Here is a 20883-nt window from a genome sequence, read left to right on the forward strand (position 1 = left end):
TCCCTCCGGAGCCCCACAATCCTGCTCCAGTTTCAGATGTCCAGCGCCCTGGGAGGGGGGGGGGTGCTGTTTGGATCTGGGGTGTTTGTTTAGCATGTTACAGGCACCGGGGCTGCAGACACCCCACCATTCCCGGGGCTTTGGCCCATTGTGAAGCCAGGGCACTGTCTGGCACCCCGATGTTTGTGAGCATTTGGCTCCAAGCTCGGCCCGTCTCTGCTTGATCCGTGAACGGTAGAGAACCTGATGGGGGTTCACACCCCTCCCTCTGCCCCAGCCTGTGTCCGTGCAGCTGGGGATCTGCGCAGCCCTAGGAAGTTGGGGAGACCTATTGTGGGTGGAAAGAAACTCCCCCTGCATGCTGCGAAAGCTGGCGTGACTCTGTCGTGTTTTTCTCTTTCGTGCCTCAGAGATAACCAACACCATGGCCAACTCCCGCAGCTACAAGGAGCTGCTCTATGCCTGGGAGGGCTGGCACAGCTCAGCTGGAAACCCCCTGAGGCCCAAGTACGAGGAGTTTGTGACGCTGAGCAACGAGGCCTACAGGATGGACGGTGAGACACTGAGTCCGGTCTCCTGCTATTGCAGGCATCTCTGTCACCAAGCAGGGGGTGGGGGACGGGGGAGCCTCACAAACCAGCCCCAAGCTCAGAAACACCTGATGAAGGACAATTGCTCCTCTTGGGGTCAGGAGCACTGTTCCCTTTAAGCTGTGCGCATTTGCATGTGCACACAGATCCTAAACCCCGCGCACACGGCAAAACAATGCACGCACAACAATTTGCACAGAAGAAATTTTTTGCGCACACGGCCTGTCAAACATTAGAGGGAACCTTGGTAAGGACGCATGTCTGCCCCACGCCCACGGCACAGCATTGCATTAGGAGTGCATTCAAGGAGTTAGTCGCCTCTCGCCCAGGTGTAAATGAGGAGCCGATGGAACCCCGCTGGTTGAAGTGAGAGGAAAGTCGAGCCCTGCAAGTTCTGCACCTTCTCGTGTCACATCTGACGCTGGGCAACGCAGGAGACAGGATGCCGGCCTTGACGGCCATGGGTCCATTTCAACATGGCAGCCCCTGTGCACTGGGGGCAGTAGCCGGGCCTCAGTTTCCTCATTGCTGGTGCATTCTTGCTCAGCTACACATCAGTAGGGTTCCCACAGTGAAATGTAAGTGAGATCAGACTCTGGCCCCCTGCGCAAGATCCCTGGGTCTGGCCAAGCTCTGCTCAGAGCAGGGCCTGAGAGTGTGCAACAAAGGGAACCTTGGGGCTGCTCTAGCCTGGGCCTAGCAGAGTTCTGGACACGCCCCCTTTCCTCTGACCACACCCCCTTTCCTCTGGCCACGCCCCTGATCAGTAAGGCCTGGGGAATGAGCGGGGATGTGATGTTGGGTCTGTACCAGCTGGGGATTCCCCCCTGTCCCCAGCTGGCAGCTCACCTAGAGGAGCAGGCGTCCCTGCCCACTGGGCACAGGGCCTCTCTCAGCCTTTCATGCATCCCTCCAGCGGGCATCCTTGCTCCCTCAGGGATGATTTTGTGCAGAAAGGCAAGGAGGGGCGGTCCCCGAACTGCCGTCCCTGGCAAGACGCTGGAGTTCATTGCTGTTGGCCCTGTGCTCTCCGTTGCCAGGTTTCAAGGATACCGGCGCTTACTGGCGCTCCTGGTACGACTCGCCCACTTTTGAGGACGATCTGGAGGAACTCTACCACCAGCTGGAGCCCCTCTACCTGAACCTCCACGCCTTTGTCAGGAGGAAGCTGTACGAACACTACGGCTCCAAGTACATCAACCTCCAGGGCCCCATCCCTGCTCATTTACTGGGTAAGTGGGCACAAGGCAGGGCCTGTGCCCGCTGGGGAGGGACGCCCGCCTCTCCCACTCCTGGGTGCGAAGGCAGTAGCTGCCTCAGGAGGATGGGGTGCCCATGCAGATCTGGCGGCAGTGCAAGCTGACGTTGTGCTAAGGAAATTGAGGGAGGTGGGGGGAATGGACATGAGGTCAGCAACAGGGAGGGGGAATTGTGGAGCGTTTGGGGAGCAGTGGGAGGCTGGATTCGGGGCAGGCAGCTGCAGCCCTATGTGCCCAGCTCTGGATACTACATGTGCAAGGAACACCGTACCCCGGGGGGAGTTGTTGGCAGCCGGGATCGAACCCATAGAATCATAGAATCATAGAATATCAGGGTTGGAAGGGACCCCAGAAGGTCATCTAGTCCAACCCCCTGCTCGAAGCAGGACCAATTCCCAGTTAAATCATCCCAGCCAGGGCTTTGTCAAGCCTGAGCCTCTGGATCTAAAGACACGAGCCTCCCTCGCCTGAGCTAAACGATCAAGCTCTGCCTGTGTCCCAGCCACCCCCAGAGCAGGACAGAGCACCCTGCCGAGGGGGTTACATACATGCCCTGCACACGGTCCACACCTGCTCCTTCCCTGCCCCAGCAGAGCTCGGGAGACTGCTCTGCACTGAGCTCCCCCATCAACGCTGAATGAGGCCCAAGGGCTCCTGTGGCGCTGATGGGCCCCCATCGCACATGGTGGCTGTGACAGATCCTACACACTGAGGTTCTGCCTTGGCATTAAAGATCTCCAGGGCACTTTCTCGAAGAGAGGAGACTTCCCAGCGCCTGCCCCTTCTGCGTGCTCTTGAGCTGCCATCCTCAGCTCCAGCGGTGGCTGCATTTCCACAGTGCTGCCTGCCCAGGCTTTGCAGAGTGCTTTGAGTCGTAACGTATTCTCAGATTAGCCCATCACTGCGTGACGCTCACTCATGCTGGTGGCCCCCGACAATCAGGCCATGTGAGCGGCACAGCTGCTCGAGCTGGAAGCATATTGTTCTCAGTCTGTTATCAGCCCAGAGCAGCTGCTCAAGGCAGTTCCAGATCTCCCCAAAGGGAGGAAAACAGCAGAGGGAACAACCCAAACAAACCCCAGGATCAGGTCTGACCAGTCAGCGCTGGGAGGAATTCCCAGATATTTAGCCCTGCAACAGATTCCTCCACCCGCCCGTGCATGCTAATTACATGGCTTTGAAGTTGAATTTATGCCAGGCAATTGGGTGGCGGGGGTTGGGGGGAGCACGAGGGAATGGGAAACGCTTGGAGCCAAGCTCTGTGCACGAGGTTGCATAGACTGTCATGAACCACCCTGCATGCAGTAGCTATGGCAGGGCACCACAGCGCCTTCCCAAGGGCTGGCAAATGGTGAGGAAATCAGACAGTTGCAAAGATCCTGGTAGAGGGCATCTGATCGCACCCCGCCGCCATTGCCCCATCTCCTCCCCCACCTGCTGGCGTCAGTAACCCGCACTTCCGTAGTGCCCATCATCCGAAGAGCTTCCCGCACTTTTCCCAGCCCCGTCGCCAGGCGAGCGTCCTCCCTGCTGTGCAGAGGTGTGAAAAGGGTCACGGAGCCGGGCAGTGATTTCCCTGGGGATCACCCAGTGAGTCAATGGCGGGGCAGGCAACGGAGCCTGGGAGTGCTGTGACTGTTGGACAGCGCTTCCTCTCATTGCAGCTAGAGACAAGGAAAGGAGACCTCTCCGTCTCCAGCTCCAAAAGGTGCTGAAACGAGGGAGGAAAGTCAAGGAGCCGTCACATCCCTTCTCCCAGACGAGCCCCTGCTGCGCTCCAAAGCTCCCTTTCTCCAGGGGTGCCCCAGTAGGCTGGTAGGCGGCCATCTGTCCTGCTCCCTGGAGGAAAGTGTGCTGCTGGGCCCTGAGCTCTCTGCTCCGTCTAGAGGCAGCCAGAGGTGGTTCATAGGAACAGCTGCCTGCTGTAGCAAACCCCTGAGCTGTGCTGTTCTCTCTCCAGGCAACATGTGGGCCCAGCAGTGGAACAATATCTACGATATGATGGTCCCCTTCCCGGGCAAACCCAACCTGGACGTCACCAGTGCCATGGTGGAGCAAGTAAGAACCTGGTGGCCATTCGCTGCGGGTGTTTAGCCTCTTGCCTCGAAGCCTGACATAGGGCTTGAGTGCCGGGGATTGTGGGTAGAGGCAGGTAAATCACCCCGCGAGAGACGAGGACGCCTGCCTGCTGCCCCTGGGGCGGTTTGCAGAGCGCTGCCCGTAGCGATGAGCCGCGTCGCTCCTGGAGGGGCCGTGCTGAGCCTGGCATGTTTTACCCCAGAGAACATCTCTCATCCAAACTGCATCCCCCCACCGCCTGGCCGGAGGCATAGGAGGAGACACTCCGAGGCCAGAAGGGACCACAGTGGTCACCTCGTCTGACTGCCTGCATAGCACAGGCCAGGGGACTTCCCTGCATTGGTTCCTGCTTGAACGAGAGCAGATCTTTTAGTCAAACATCCAGCTTGGATATTCAAATTCCCAGTGATGCAGGGTGCAGGGCTCATGGGAGTGATCTTAGCACCATCAGCCCAAGGCCAACAGCAGAGGGAGAAAGAGAGGGGGGAGGCTTCCCTTCTGTGGTCACTGCTCCCAGGGGAAACTCACGACCACAAACCATTTCCAGTGGCAACAGCCTCCAGGTCTGAGCCCAGGGCGAAACTAATTTTCTGGGGAAGGGCTGATAAAAAGGCTGCCAACTTGGACAAATCTGCTTTGACCGCCCTCCCAGAACCTCTTAGGCAAGATCCAGGTGAAGGAACGTTACTCGGTGCGCACAGCGAGGGAACAGAATGGGTCCAATTCCTCCTGGGTGCAGCAGCTGTGTTGCAGTCCAGGGGACTGGACCCTGGCAGGAGTTTGACCCAAGAAAGAGAAAAAAGCGAGGGAAGGGCTGAGAGGAAATGGAGAAGGGAGGGAAGAGGGGGAAGGTAAGCAGCAGGGTGTGAGTGAGAGATTTCTTCTTGGGCAGACAGAGAGACTCCTGGCAGCTGGACCCACTGAGCCTTGCTGGTGCTCCAAAGGAAAGCTCCAGGGTCCCCAGCTTGCATCACCGTGGGCCACTCACATGCTCTCAGCCCAGTCGGGAGCAGTTAATGGGAGATTCTTCTGCACGGCTTGTGTCTCCGGCTCCCCGGGGAACCTCTGGCTCTGCTCAACCTCTGGCTCTGCCACAGGCCCTGCCCCTGCCCCACCCCTTCCCACCCCATCCCCTGAGCCTGCCATGCCCTCGCTCCTCCCTCCTCCCCCCGAGAGCCTCCTGCACGCCACGAAACAGCTGATGGGGAGGGAAGAGGGCTGCTGGTGGGTGGGAGGTGCTGGGAGTGGGGGGAGCTGATGGGGGGCTGCTGATGTATTACTGTGGCTCTTTGGCGATGTAGATTGGTAAATTCTCGCTCCTTCTCAGGCTCAGATTGGCCACCCCTGGGGTAGAGGGTTAATGATCCACCCAGTGGGCCTGATTTGTCAATGCCCTGCACGTCCTATCATCATTTGCACCAGTGTGGGGGGAAAAACCACCAGTCCGGTCTGCACTAATGCAAATGGCTGCCCGAGGCTCCGGGCTGCAGGGAGAGGAGCCCAACTTGTTTAGTGTCCTGCTGCTGGCATCCTCTTAGCTACCAGCATCTCTCGGGCTGCCCTGCCTTGGTGTATCTCAGCAGCCTCACGCAGGTATTGCGCCTCCCTTAAGAGCCATCTCTCAGAGCGGGGGGCATAGGCGCTGACTCTGGGGGTGCTCCATCCACTCACAGCCAAGCTCCCCTCAACCCCTGCCCCACCTCCTTCTCTTCCCCTGAGCGCGCCTTCACCTACCCTCCAGTGTTTCCCGCCCGGCCGCTGCCAAACAGCTGTTTGGCGGCACTAGCAAGCTCTGGGAGGGAGGGAGAGGAGTGGGAACGTGTCACGCTCAGGGGAGGAGGCAGGGAAGAGGCGGGGCCGGGGCGGGGATTTGGGGAAGGAGTTGGAATGGGGGCGGGGCAGGGGAGTGGCCTCATTGAAGGGGTGGGGGTGGGGGTCGAGCACCCACAGGAAAGAGGGGAGGTCGGCGCCTATGGCGGGGGGCACTGGTGGGGTAGCGCAGGGGAGCTGCCCCACTGTATCTCTCCTGGGGATCGGCAGAGCGCCCTGTTCTCCAGGGCTGTGAACCTGGCCCCTTCGCCACTCCTTGGGAGAAGACGTGACCCTCCCACGGCTGAGGCTTGCGCTGCATGACTGGCCCGGGAGTGTCCCGGCCCCAGGCGGCTTCCTCCTGGCTCGTGTAACGATGGCTTCCCTCGGCTCTGCTTGTCCAGAACTGGAACGCTACGCACATGTTCCGGGTCTCCGAGGAGTTCTTCACCTCGCTGGGGCTGCTGGGGATGCCGCCGGAGTTCTGGGAGAAGTCCATGCTGGAGAAGCCGGCGGACGGGCGGGAGGTGGTGTGCCACGCCTCCGCCTGGGACTTCTACAACCGCAAGGACTTCAGGTGTGTGGGGGCGGGAGGCCAGGCCCCACGGGAGAGAGAGGCTGGGGAGCCTCTCGACTCCACGCACAGCCTGGGGACGAGGGCCACGTTAGCGCTGCAAGGAATCTGGCAGGTGGGAGGGAGCTGAGTGTGCCACCTGCCAGGGGACACGTCCCTTTGCCTCAGTTTCCCAGCCCAGCCCCACCTCTGCTTTCTTCCTAGCAGCTCCTGAGATAGGAGTTAGGCTTGGTCAACACATACTGGCATAGCTATGTCGGTCAGGAGCGTGAGCCCCACCGCCTGCACCTTTTAGCCACGTAACCATGCCGGCAACCCCCCAAAGGTGACCTCCCTGCACCTCCTAGCCACGTAACCATGCCGGCAACCCCCCAGTGTGACCCCTCCTGCACCTCCTAGCCACAGAACCATGCCAGCAGAAACTGCCCCCCCCCCCATCTCCTAGCCACATAACCATGCCGGCAAGCCCCCGAGGGTGACACATCCCCCCGATACCTCCTGGCCATGTAACCATGCCAGCAACCCTCCCCCCACCCTCAGCAGAGATGCAGCGATGGCGGGGGCTTCTGTCTGCATAGCTAACGTGTTCCCATCCCTGTAGAACTCCTTCTCCCATCCGGCTTAGCAGCCCATGTTCTCCCCTCTCCACCGACACCACCTGCCGGAGTCCCCCTTTGCACTGACCCTCGCCAGCACCCTAGGGTCCCTTCTGTGCTGCTGTGAGCATCCGTTACTGGGGGGAGCGAGGAGAGAGCAATAGGAGGGTGTTCTCCATCCCCCAAGAGCCCAGTGTTCCCAGCGGGGGTGGGGGGTTGTGCGGGCTGCTGACTGTCCCTGCCCCACAGAGTATGTTGCTTCCCACCTGCCAGGGGCTAGCAGGCTCCCTCCCTCCCTCCCGGGGCTGAGTGTATCCCAGGGGGGGAGCAGGCAGGTCAAGCCCTCCTCAGTGCAAAGGGCGCGTGTGGACAGGACTCTGCCCCTCGCCCTGCAGAATCAAGCAGTGCACCACGGTCACCATGGAGCAGCTCTTCACGGTGCACCACGAGATGGGACACGTCGAGTACTACCTGCAGTACAAGGACCAGCCGGTCACCTTCCGCAGCGGGGCCAACCCTGGCTTCCACGAGGCCATCGGCGACGTCATGAGCCTCTCGGTCTCCACCCCCGGACATCTCCAGAAGCTCGGGCTCCTCAGCCAAGTCACCCAGGATGCAGGTACCAGCGGGGACATGCCCCCAAGGCACCGGGAACCAGATACCTCCTCTGGATAGGGGGCAGGGTGGGTAGGGGGCTGCAGCATGAGCTGAGATCTGCAGGGAGGAAAGCGCCAGGGCCCTGGTATGGCTGCTCTGAGCCAGGGCACCTTCCACACGCTGTCCCCTGCCTCCGGCATGCAAGTTTCTAACTCTGCCGTTCATGCCCAAGTGTGTCTTTAGGCTGGAGGGGTTTGGGCTCCCCACTGTCATCACACCCCCAGCTGCCCAGTCCCTCCAGCTCTTGTGTTGCACGTTGACTGGTCCAGGAGAGCATCTGAGTCCAGAGTTAGCTCTGAGGGGATTTTCTGAGTGCTTCTAGCCATCGTCACTCCTTGCCTGGGGGCTGCTCTCCGTGCTGGTGCAGCTCATACATCCCAGACTGGTGCATTTATTTTTACTCACACCTAGCACTTGTGGGGCATTCTTAAATCGAGAGATCTCAGAGCGCTTCCCAAAGGGCGTGAGTATCATTATCACTGTTTGACAAATGGGAGAAACTAAGGAACAGCGAGGTTAAGTGATGTGATCAGGGTTATATGGCACGTCTGTGGCAGAGCTTGGACAAGACCCTGGCAGTTGTGGCTTACAGGCCCCTCATGCTAACAATTAGCCCATGCTACCTCCCATGGCAGCACCTGAAAGTAACGGCCCTAGATCCTCAGCTGGTGTAAATTGGCCTAACTCCATTGACTTCAGTGGAGCTACGCCAGCTTACACCAGATGAGGCTCTGGACCCAGGTGTCCAGAGACGTGGGCAGCGGAGAGGGGCCATGAGTCTAAGGAACCCAGCGAGCATCCTCCTGACCAACAGCAGGGCAGTTGTTCACTTCCCCTTCCAAAGAACGAACCTTCCCCCGTCCCCTAATCCTGCTCCAGCCAAAGACCTGTTTGGGCTGAGATTCGGGGCTCGCCTGGTTCTGAAGCCATGGGCACTTGCCTGCCCTGCAGCCCTGGGAACTGCTCGCTGCGGGGCAGGCTCCTTTAAATAACCCAGCCAAAGGCTGCACCGGCAGGTCCAGGCTTTTCGGTGAGGCGAGCGTCTTTGTGGGGCGGAGAAGAAGTGCGCGAGCTAATGTGATGACGGGAAGGCGCAGCAAAGGTCACCTGCAATAGCTTCTTCTGATGGGAGCGGACGATTTGCCACTCAGGTGGAGGGTAGCCGGGGCTATACTGGCGGCTGCTGTGGCTGATCCTATTGCTAGGCTGGGATCTCCGAGGCTAGCACCCGCCCTGCGCACTGGGTCAGCAAGGGGAGCAAGGGGTCAAACGCTGGGACCCAGGAAGCTCTTACTCAGGGAAAACTGACCCTGGGCCTGAGCCCGCTGGCTCCCTGGGGGTTGTGGGTGCTCAGCACCTCTCGGGTTCAGGCCCATGAACGTCAATGGACATTTTGCCTGAGCAAAAACAGAATAAGGACTTGTGGATTATTTGTCCTTAAGATTTGAATGACCACGGGTCCGAGTCTGATCTCGCTCATTCGGATGCAAAGCAAGCGTCATCACGCGGCCGGAAGAGCCTTGGGAGTTTCAAACCAGTGCAAGTGCAGAGGTTTTGAAAGGGGCCTCAAACTAGCCTCCAGCTTTGGAGCGTAATTGCATGGATCCGATTGCAGGAGCAGGCTGGTGCCCAGACACTGAGATGCCGTTGTCTGCACCCCTGAAGGACTCCCACGGCAACGCCCCTGGGTGCTGAATCGCAGGCTGGCTTGGGAACCGGGGCTCTGTGCCTCGTTTGCTTTGAAGCAAACCCTTCTCCCTGCCAACAGAACAGAGCTCCCCTTGCAGAGCTGTTCCTGGTTTCTTTCTGGAATCTGGATCTTGCAGCCAAGCAAGCCTATTTCCAAGGAGAAGTCAGCTCTCTGGGCTGGGTTTCATGCTCAGTGAATTCCTCTTAGGCCCGGGCCAGCTGTCTGAGTGAAAGTGACTAGTTTCTGCTGGAGAAAGGCAAGGCTGGAAAGGCTCTGTCCTGGAGCTGGGCTTTAACCGGCCCACGTGTTGAGCCAGATGGCACCTGGTTGAGCCAAACGCATTTTGCAAACTGCTGCTGCAAGCCAGCGGCTGCTTCGCAGGGGAAGAAACATTCTTGGGATCGTATTTATGCTGATGATTATGAATCTGGTCTGGAGCCCTGCCAGTGCACCTCCGTCCTGGCCTGCACAGCTGGCTAGTGCCTTGGCTGCAGCCAAGAACAGGGCCCCATCGGGCTAGGCGCTGAACAGACAAAGAGTAGCCGAGAGCTGCTGCTCGGAAGAGCTAACAACCCAAATGGGCCAGGCAGACCCGGAGGGGAAGGGGCAGGACATACCAGCAGAGGGAACTGTGGGATGGCAGCAAATGGCATGATTTCTGTACTTATTGGGTGGGTTTAGGTAGGAGGGGATCAGCTAACTGGAAAGAAAAGGGGAGGGGGATAGGGCAGGGTTAAGAGGCTTGGTGTGGGGTGAAAAGACTGAGGGAGGATGAGGGGGAGGGTTGGAGCCATCAGCCAATCGCAGGGCTGAGAAAGTCCAACCAAAATAGTAGAAAGTTCTCCAGAAGTCCCCAGCTCCCTGCTGTGGCTGCCTCTGCACTGACCAGCTCGAGACTCCAGCCTGGCGTACACCAGAAACTTACGTCGGTCTAGCTACGTTCCTCAGGGATGTGCCAACTTCATGCCCTGGAGCGCCAGAGCTAAGCCGACCTTTGCCCTGGTGTAGACACCACTAGGCTGACAGAAGGATTCTGCTGGCCACCACGCTACTGCCTCTGGAGGGGATGGATTTACTAGAGCGATGGGAAGGGTGGAGGGGAGGTACCACCTGGGTCCTGGGGCCACCAGAGTGGGGTTGGAATGCTGCCCACTCACCACCCACAGGGGAGAAGTGATCTCTCATGGGGGCTTGGACAGCAGTGACCCATGCTGACTTACAGGTGGTTTCCTGTCTAGTTCGTTCCCACTGAACCCATGGAAGTCTTGCCAGTGACTTCACTGGGAGCAGCAGCAACCACTGTAGAAACACACCCGAGACCTGCAATATGCACATGGGATCTGGTTCCCCTTTGCCCTGCACTGTGCGCAGTCGAGCTCGGAGGGCGTGAAATGCTCCTGGGTCAGAACACTCCAGTTCACACTCGCTTTGCCATAGCACCAGGGACCTGCTCCCCATTACACCACCCAGACAACAGGGGAGTCAATTACAGTTACACTCGCCTCTGGGCCCATTTACACTGCCAGAGTGCAGCCTTAGCAGGAGTGAGAGCCGGGCCCGAGGTGCAGAGCAGTGGAGACTTGGCCTGGAACTTTTCTCGTCCTACTTCGTGAAAAGGTGATTCTCATCCTGAGCACAGGTTGGAGACGGGAGAGCCCCTTGTGGTCCCATCCAGCCCAAAACCTGGCCCTGCGTGTGGGCGCCGAGCCCTTGGAAATCCATCCCCGCAGTCTGGCGCCAATGGAGATGAACGCTGCGCAGTGACTCTCCAAGAGCACGCTCAGGCATCCAGCTGCGGGAAAACCGATTTCCCAGTTCAGTGGCCGACCTGAAACATCGGGACAAAAATCGTTTTGGGTCGAACAAACTTTTATTTTGAAGGGGTTTGGGAAAAAAATCAAATAAAATGGACGTAAAATTTGAAACCAAAAGTTGTTTCAACTGGAAAAAGCAACGTTTTTCGGTTTTCTCTTTTTCCGGCTGAAACAATTTGGCAGATTTGGCGTGAATTGCCACAATGCTTTGGGGGACCCGACGATGCGTTGGGTGTTTTTGGTGGGGAAAAAATAAAAGTTTTGTCAAAAAAATGTCACCCCGTTCTAGTCAGGAGAGCCAGGGAGAAGCGTCTAGCGAGGCGATGGCTGAAGGAAAGAGGCACATTGTGTCACAATGCCATTTCAGCTCGCCCCCGCAGACCTTCCTGCTCCTCTGGCCAACTAAGGAAGCTGCCTGGGCACAACTCCCACCTGCAGGGGTCCAGGGGCTCTTTCCAGGAAGCCTGGGCTAATGTCTGCATCCCCCCAGGTCCCTTCCCTGCTTCACTCCGGCCCTGTTTCTTGCAGAGAGTGACATCAACTACTTGCTGAAAATGGCCTTGGAGAAGATTGCCTTTCTCCCCTTCGGTTACCTCATCGACCAGTGGCGCTGGAATGTCTTCAGTGGCCGCACCCCCCCTAGCCGCTACAACTATGACTGGTGGTATCTGAGGTAAAGGGCACGCTGGTGTGAATGCACACGTATGTGTGGTTGATGAACATGTGTGTGCATGCGTGTTTCTTCCCACACAGGTGTGTGTGGGAGTGCACCTGTGCGCCCATGGGTGTGTGCACACGTGTGTATGTTCATGGGTGTGAGCATAAGTGAACATGCATGTGTGAAGCGTGAATAGTTTTGTGCTGTTTCTGGTTTGAAAGATGCACCGTGCAAACAGATGGTGATTGCTTGTGAGTTGACCGGATTAGTTCACCCTCGGCCCCAGCGTGGGCTGAAATGAATAGAAACAGTGTAGCTGCAATTTTACCCTGGAGAATGGGCTGGGACAAATGTGGCTGGAGAAAAGAAGAAACTGACCCAAATGTCAGTCCCGAACCTTTCATTGATGTGGCTAGGTCAGGTGCCTTTGGGCAGCCATTATGGCCACCTTTGCACTCGTGTATCCTGGTTGGGATCGGAAGGGGAGGAACCTTGTGACCAATGGGGAATACCAGAAATCTAACAAGAGAGCATGTTCTTAGCTTTGGGACCAGGCCAATACTCTGGTAGATGAATGAATGGATGGATAGATATGTATGTGGGTGGGTGGATGGATGGGTGTATATGTGGGTAGGTGGGTGAATGGATAGGTATGTATGTGGGTGAGTAGGTGGATAGATGGATGGGTATGTGGGTGGGTGGGTGGATGGATGGATGGGTAGGTCGGTGGGTGTATATGTGGATAGATAGATGGGTATGTGGGTGGGTGGATGGATACGTGTATATGTGGATAGATGGATGGGTATGTTTGTGTGAAGATGGATGGGTGTGTTGGTGAGTCGATGGATGGGTATGTGGGTGGGTGGATGGGTGGGGGAGTGTATATGTGGATAGATGGATGGGCATGTGGGTGGGTGGGTGGATGGATGGAAGAGTATGTGGATGGATGGAGGGGTGTATATGTGGATAGATGGATGGGTGGATGGGTGGATATGTGGATAGATGGATGGGTATGTGGGTGGGTGGATGGATGGATGGATGGTGGGGGGGTGTATATGTGGGTGGATGGATGGATAGATGAGTATGTGGGTGGTGGGTGGGTGTATATGTGGACAGAGGGACGGATGTTTGGGGGGTGGATGGATAGAAATATCTGAAATTAAGCCCCAGACACGTTCAGGGCTGTTCATCACTATAGCTTCCCCTCTTCCTTCTTCTTGTTTCCTCTTTACTCTGCACACACCAAGGGGTGGCTCATGTGTCCGATTCTTTCAGGCCCCTGCTAATGCTGTTCATTTTGTCCCCCCAACCGCTTTGTTTTACAGAACTAAATATCAGGGCATCTGTCCTCCCATTGCAAGGAACGAAACCAACTTCGACCCTGGTGCAAAGTATCACATCCCTGGCAACACCCCCTACATCAGGTACTTCGTGACTTGCTTCTCGGACCACTGGCATGTGCGGGTGCGCAGGGCCAATCCACCGGCCTGAATTTGACGAGGCTCCACTCTAGTCCTTTGGGGCACGTTTACCTGTATCACAAAAGCCACAGGAAGTGGCTGCAGCTTGCTGTCTGGATCAGGCAGGGTCCTCCAGACCCGCAGCAAGGGGCACCCACAGGTCATACCTATCTGTCTCTCCGGCTGGCAGTTCGGCAGGCCAGGATAGTGGCCCACTGGCAAAGCTGCGTGGGACCCTGCACTGGAATAATAAGGGGTGTACTATGCCATGTACTAGCTAAGCTGATGTGCGGCAGGGCCCCAGTGAGCCTTAAAATTAGTGACAGTTCCTGGAGACTCTCATATACAGCCTGGGTAACCTAAAGTTATTCGATGCTATTGCCCCTGATACTCACAATGTTTGTAATGGCACAACACATAGAATCACCATCGGCAGAGCAGTGTGGGGAGCCCAGGTCTGCAATGACAGGGGGTGCTGTGGGTCAGGACTGGGGTACAGCACAGTGTGGGGAGCCCAGCTCTGCAGCGTCAGGAGACCAGAGTACAGGGCAGTGATGGTGAAATGTACACAGTGCTTCTGTCTGATCCCAGTGCTGTCTCTCGTCTCCTCCCCTTTGTCAGCACAAAAACCCCTGGTCGGACTCTGAAACAGCCTAATCGCACCAGTCACCATCGGGGCCCTTTATTGTTCAGGGCCTAGAATGATTCCAAAGATGTGAAGAATGTAAATGGCAGGAGGCAAAAGTACTGGGGCTGGTCTCTCTCCCCCATTCCCATTGCTCAGCCCTGAGGACTGAAATAAATAGGCAGCCGGTTTAAAACAAACGAAAGGAAGTATTTCTTCACACAACGCAGTCAACCTGTGGAACTCCTTGCCAGAGGATGTTGTGAAGGCCAAGACTATAACAGGGTTCAAAAAAGAACTAGATAAATTCATGGGGGATAGGTCCATCAATGGCTATTAGCCAGGATGGACAGGAATGGCGGCCCTAGCCTCTATTTGCCAGAAGTTGGGAATGGGCGACAGTGGATGGATCACTTGATGATGACCTGTTCTGTTCATTCTCTCTGGGGCGCCTGGCACTGGCCACTGTCGGAAGACAGGATACTGGGCTAGATGGACCTTTGGTCTGACCCAGTATGGCCATTCTTATGTTCTTATGGCACTTGCTTTCTTCACAGGTATTTTGTGAGCTTTATCCTGCAATTCCAGTTTCACAAGGCCCTGTGCCAAGCTGCCAATCACACCGGCCCCTTGCACACCTGTGACATCTACACATCTAAAGAAGCAGGAGCGAAACTCGGGTGAGAGCCGAGGGAGGATTTGGGAAAGAAGGGGGTGAGCTGCTCAGCCCGGAGCCCCAGCCCTAGCAGGGTGGTTAGAAAGGACCACAAGAGATCACAAAAGGCATGGGGGGCGGGGTGTCTTCATTCTCCACTAGCCTCTCTCATTAGTTCCCTCCAAAGCATCTGGCACTGGCCACTGTCAGAAGACATGAGATTGGGCTAGAGGGACTGTTGGTCTGAGCCAGAATGGCTGTTCTTATGGGATCAGTGCATCGGTTCGTCTGGGGGATATGTGATGGCCTTGCTCCCTACAGGCTGGAGGTCCAGGAGGCTGTCAGTCCCTACACTAGGATTAGCTGAAGATTAGCCTTTAGCTCAAGTGGTAGTGTGGCTGTTTTAAACGCCTGAATCCCTGTTCAAGTCCCAGCTAAGGGCACGTTCTCCATACAGGGATGGGTGCCCTCTGTGAAAGTGGCAGGGATGTGTGTAAAGACTTTACTTTCTGCAAATCCAGCACTAATGTAAGTTGATGCAACTCCAGGCCTGAACGAAGCCCAGAAACAGAAGGTCCAGCTGTCCAATTTTTAAAGACACCTAAGTGATTTAGGGGCCTGGGTGTCATTTTCCAAAGTGACTAAAGCACATGGTGAGAAGAGATGCTCCCCTGAGCCTGGGGTGGCCAGTTGATCCCCTGAAGCCTGAGAATCGATTGCCCATAACACTGGCTGCAGTGACTCAGGACAGACTGATAGGAAGCCGGGCACAAACCCCAAACTGACTGTGAGTTCTACACTTAAAGCTCATCAACCAATTACCAAGTGTGAACTCCTCAGGCACTAATAACAACATATGCATGAGTCACAGACAGTCCCCTTCGACACCCCCACCCACCTCACCACCCAGGTGAAGATACTTTTGTGTCAGATGGTCCCTTATGCCAAGAATCACAGCAATATTCAGGTTAGTCTCAGTCTCAAAGGACCAGTCACTTACCCCAGGTCAATTGCACCTTAGCTCTCACACCAAAGACAACACTTGTAGCCAGTATTATAATAAACTATATAAAGATTTGTTAAGTTGGAAAAGGAAATTAGAGAGTTATTTACAAGGTTAAAGCAGGTAAATATATATAAACAAATCAGTTACAATCAAGTTTCAAAAGGTAATAGAAGTTCTATAATCAGCAAGCTGTATATGTCCTTTAGAGCTAACCCAGGGTAAGCAGCTGGGAAACTCTTGCTTATGTCTAGAAAACCCTTGCGCCCCAGCATCCAAGCAGCATAGAGATACCAGGTTCCTTTTGTTTCGGGTTTTTATCCCCTTCCTGCCATGTGCTCTGAGCTGCAAACTCAGCTGATCAGAGGAATCCACTTACATGACTCATCTTCATGGGAAGGAGGACAGAACAACGAAGTATTTTGTCCTCTTTAATGTCCCACAATAGTCTGTCTGGTGTCAATGGACTTTTCCTGTTGGGGAGGACGTAACACATTGTGTTGATGATCAGCACTTCACAGTAATTAATGTCTCTCTCCTGTCTGGAGAGTTACACAGTCACAGAGGCTCACAATACAACGGCTCAAATATTACACTATGGGGTACAGGTGCTATCAGTGAGATTAATGCATGCAGCAACTCACAAGCATTCAGTAAAGTCTAGACACATTTTTATCATTCTAATACCTATTTTAATAACACTAACACACAGGTGAGCCAGATTTATTCCGGCTCTCTGTGTGTGTCAGCGTTCAATTGAGACATGGGGACTTTGGCATGAGCTGGCACCTGCTCTCCCAGCATCACACCCGTATCTTGATGTGCAAAACTATACATGCTTTGCTTGGGGTGTCCATCTCATTGTCTCTTGCTGGCATTTGCTTTCCCGGTTCTCTGCAGTGAGGTGTTGAAAGCTGGCTCTTCCAAGCCCTGGCAAGAGATCCTCTTCAATCTGACTGGCAAGGAGAAGATGGACGCTGGGGCCCTCCTGGAGTACTTCAGTCCTGTGACAACGTGGCTTCAGAATCAGAACAACGAAAGGAACGAAACACTGGGCTGGCCGGACTTCGAGTGGCGCCCGCCTGTCCCTGAGGGCTACCCTGACGGCATCGGTAAATCCTCAGCGCTGGGTCCAGGGGTGTTGGGAGGTGTCCCCAGATGGACACAGCATGGCATTGCTACTCAGAATACACGTGGGAGGTGGGCAATGTCTCTGCTAGAGCGCGGTGAGATGGGCTAGTCCGAAACAGCACCGTGCTCCGGCTGGGCTCCGGATAGCATCACACAGTCATGAGCTTTGTGGGGCACTGCACCTTCCTTTGAAACATGCGCCATTGGCTGGACACCTGATCCACAACGAGATGGACCAAGGGTCTCTTCTGTTAGAGTAATTCCTGCTCTCCCGATGTAACAGATCATCCATGAGGTAGCATTCTGTGCTGCGTTCTGATTGGCTGACCGGTACGGTCTAGAATGCTGGGCTCAGCCTGGCTACTCCTGTCCAGATGAACAAAGGCAGATGCTTCACTAGTGTCGACCTGCTCCTCTTCTGTTGGCTTCTCCTGTCACGTCCCTCTAAGGGGGCAGGAAGTGGTGCCCGCTCAGATGCGTGGAGAGCCTGTGGCACTGGATTCATGGATTCTCCAAGGAGGTTCTGCTCACACAAGGGGAAGAGCTCATTTGGCTACTTTATCCATTGGGTTTTCCCCACTTCTAGATAAAGTAGCGGACGAAGCACAAGCCAAAGACTTCTTGGTGGAGTACAACAGCACGGCCGAAGTGGTGTGGAACGCCTACAGCGAGGCGTCCTGGGCTTACAACACCAACATCACGGACTACAACAAGCAGGTCATGGTATGAGACCGGGCTGCAGGCCACAGAGTGTGATGCTGAGCAAAGGCAGGCAGGTTGTCCCCAAAGTCCATTGCAGACAAGCACAGAAAACCAGGACAGCTCCTGCTGCTGCCAGGGGGTAGCCAAAGAGTAGCATTCATATGCTGGGAGGTGCCTTTCTCCCGGCATCCCTAAATGAGTTGGGCCTCATTTCTAGATTAGACCTAGACCTAGGTCTCTGGCCAGCCCACAGTGAGAGCATGCCATAGCTGCCAGTATTCTTAGCGGGGGCTGCGTCTCATCACCCCAATCAGATGATTCCTTTCCTGTCCCCCCTTGGTCCTGCAGCTGGAGAAGAACCTGGAGATGTCAGCCCACACCCTGAAGCACGGCATGCAGGCCCGGCAGTTCGACTACTCTGACTTCCAGGACCAGAGCGTCAAGCGCATCCTGAAGAAACTGAGCGACATCGAGAGGGCCGCCCTGCCTGACCTGGAGCTGAAGGAGGTGAGAGGAGGGGGAGGCAGGGTGTTCTGTGACAGCACCCAGAAGGCCCCGCTTAACATGGAGCGGATTGCGGCCTCCCACGTCTTCCATGCGGAGCTGAGACAGCACGCTGGGCGCGTCCCAAGCAGAGAAGGCCCAATCCCTGCCCCACGGGGTTCACCAACCAAAGACGACGTGTCCCAGCATGCAACGCGGCTTGGCTCTTCAAATGCAGTGGGAGTATTGCATGCTGGGGTCTGTAGTCTCCTATGAAAGGCGAGGGCAGCTGTGCGCTGCTTTGCATAACTCTGTGTTGCCCTTAGCTGGAGGGCTGCACCTGGGCTGGCACTGATCCCGGAAATGGAGAAGGACGAGACGCAGTGCAGGGCTGATCCCAGGTTCCTGGTGGGTGAGTTGCAAGTAGGTCTGGGAGATCCAGTTAGATAAAAGTAACAGGCCCGAAATTCCACCCAAAAGGGGAGCCGAACTCCTGTGTTTTTCATGATCCGGCCAGAGTACCCCAAAGTGTGCCTTCACGCGCCCTCCTTCCCTGCCCATCCGCCTCCTCCTGTCTCATCCGGCAGCACAGTCCGAGCGCAGCCCCCGCCGTTGCCACAACATCACATGAGGATGGGATGGTGGGTTCCCAGCAGGCTTGGGCAGGAGGCCCGGCGCCCCCTTTAAAACACGGATTATTCCCAACCCCAATAAAGAGAGTTTATTGAGCAGGTCAGAAATGCGTCCGCCCGACTCCCAGATACTCCAGTGTGACAAGCCCATTTTAAAAGAGACCCTTTGTGTGCTGTGCTCTTGGGGCAGACCAAGGGGCAGGGTGTGTGTGTGTGTGTGTGTGTGTGTGTACACCACTGCCCTCTCCTGGATGGAATCAGTACACTGATTAACCCCCCCCCCCTCCACCCTCACCCCCGATACACAACAAATGAAATCGGTGTTTATTGGAAAGGGTTACTTGGATCTAAGGGCTTGTCTACACGGAGCTGTAATGCACGCTGGCGGGGAGGGGGGTGAATTCTAAAGTGCACTAATGTGTTGTACGTTAATTGGTCCATGTAGACCAGTGGTCACCAACCTGTCGATCGTGATCGACTGGTCGAACCTGGCGACTCTCCCAGTCGATTGCCATCTCTGGTGGTGTAGCGGGGCTGCCGCTAAGGCAGGCTCCCTGCCTGCCACGGCCCCACGCCACTCCCAGAAGTGGCCAGTGCGGCCCCGTGGTGGGGGAAGGGGTCTCGGTGTCAGCAGAGAAGGGCAGCATGCGGAACCACGTGCCCCCCACCACCTCTCCCAGGGGCACGTTGGCCCCTTCCAGGAGCGGTGTAGGGCCAGGGCAGGCAGGAAGCCTGCCTTAGCCTCGCTGTGCCGCCAACCAGGGGCTGCCTGCGGTAAGTACCGCCAGGCAGGAGGCTGCACCCCAGCCCCCTCTCACAGCCAGCCCCCCCAACCCCCTGACCCAGCCCTGACCCCCCTCCCAGAGCCAGCTCCCCATACCCCCTCCTGCACCCCAAGCCCCAGCCCTGACCGCCCTCCCAAGCCAGCACTGTGAGCCCCCTCATGTACCCCAACCCCCTGCCGCAGCCCTGACCCCCCTCCCAGAGCCTGCCCCCTCCTGCACCCCACACGCCCTCCTGCACCCCAGCCCCCTGCACCAGGCTCAGCCTGGAGCCCCCTCCCGCACTGCGAACCCCTCGGCCCCAGGGTGAGGGTGGGGGAGAGCAAGCGGGGGGGATGGAGTGAGTGGAGCGGGGCCTCGGGGAAGGGGCAGGGTAGATCCTGGGTTGCCCAAAAATTGATCTTGGGTGTAAAAACGTTGGAGACCACTGATGTATACCCTGCTAGTGCGCCCTGAAGGTTCCTGAGTGCACTTTAACACGATGCTGTTTGAAAAAATACTATGTTAAAGTACACGAGGGATCATGACAAAGCGATTACCCTTCCAGTAGTATAGGCTGGAATGAGTCATGTAGCTCATGATTCATTCCAGTCTATACAAAGAGAAAGTCCTGAAACTCCCCTGATTTTTGGACAGCTGCATAAAACTCAAAAATTGCTAAAAATACCTCCCCCAATGAAATTAATAAATCCCCCAAAGCAGAAGCGCTAGTCATGGGCCCTGCTCCTCCTAACAACTCTTGGAGATTCTCCTTTAGTTCCATGGGGTGGGGTCTGTGTTCTAGGGGGAGGCTGAGTTCTGACCCTTGTCATGAAGCCCAGCCGGGAAGGTCTGAGGCCATGGATTTGGTACAGTGTCTGAGCTGGCCAGCTGATTCGTAATTAGATCTGATCAACATTTTTCAATCAAAACTGTTTTTTTGACAGAAAATTGTTTTTTCAACTTAATTGCTTTGCAGAAAGGATCTGCTTTCCATGGAAAAAAACCTGATTTCTTTTGTTCAGAAACTGAATGCGTGAGAGTCAAAATATTTCAATGTGGACATGCTGCCATGGTCCCTTGTTGGAGTTGGAGTTTGGTTGCCTCGCGCCCCCGTTCTTGTCTATTGTTTGGATTCCGCAATTGGACTCAATTTCCCATGATGCACTGCCTCCCATCCCCCAAAGGGGAGACCCTGGTGCATCATGGGAGATGTAGTCTGACATAGGAGCTCAGCCTATACAGAGAATGGGGGCATGAGGCAACTGACCTATGGCTCATTTTTCAATGGTTCTATTAATACAGTTATGCCAGGCGTGGACTGCCACCATTAAACCACTCGGCTTCCCATGTTCTCTCTCTCGTTGAAAGAGACAGAGAGTGTTTGTGTGTGAGGGCAGGGAGGAGTATCAGCTAGTGCCCAGAGCACGGTAGCGGGACTCAGGATTCCCAGGCTCCAGCCTCCCTTACAGGAGAGACAAAACTCCCACTGAGGTAAATGAGGGAGATTTGCATCCTGTGGGTTGAAGATTCAGGCCCCTGGGACTTCCACTGGCTCATAGATTGAGCTTGGGCAAGTCTCGTCTCTCTGTGCCTCCATTTCCCCCCGCCATACACATGCCCTGTGAAACGTGGATGTTCATTCCCTACCTTCCCGGCAGTGGTGAGGCTGAATTCATTCATCTCTGTAAAGTGTTTTGAGATC

General features: G+C 55.9%; 1 protein-coding gene across 2 annotated transcripts in view; it reads left to right on the forward strand.

The window, feature by feature from the left end:
• The window catches only part of ACE (angiotensin I converting enzyme), a 61488-nt gene that overhangs the window by 22672 nt on the left and 17933 nt on the right, over positions 1-20883 (forward strand). For both annotated transcript variants that reach the window (XR_006287650.1, XM_043536723.1), the window contains exons 4-14: positions 411-554; positions 1631-1822; positions 3810-3907; positions 6142-6314; positions 7303-7526; positions 11597-11741; positions 13052-13150; positions 14369-14491; positions 16370-16581; positions 17187-17323; positions 17651-17809. Coding sequence is in view for 1 of the 2 variants with exons in the window: in XM_043536723.1 (XP_043392658.1) it covers positions 411-554; positions 1631-1822; positions 3810-3907; positions 6142-6314; positions 7303-7526; positions 11597-11741; positions 13052-13150; positions 14369-14491; positions 16370-16581; positions 17187-17323; positions 17651-17809 (1706 nt within the window). In the remaining variant the exon portion in view is untranslated. The remainder of the gene's footprint in view (positions 1-410; positions 555-1630; positions 1823-3809; positions 3908-6141; positions 6315-7302; positions 7527-11596; positions 11742-13051; positions 13151-14368; positions 14492-16369; positions 16582-17186; positions 17324-17650; positions 17810-20883) is intronic.

This window comes from Chelonia mydas, chromosome 27 (assembly GCF_015237465.2).
Source record: "Chelonia mydas isolate rCheMyd1 chromosome 27, rCheMyd1.pri.v2, whole genome shotgun sequence".
NCBI lineage: Eukaryota > Metazoa > Chordata > Testudines > Cheloniidae > Chelonia > Chelonia mydas.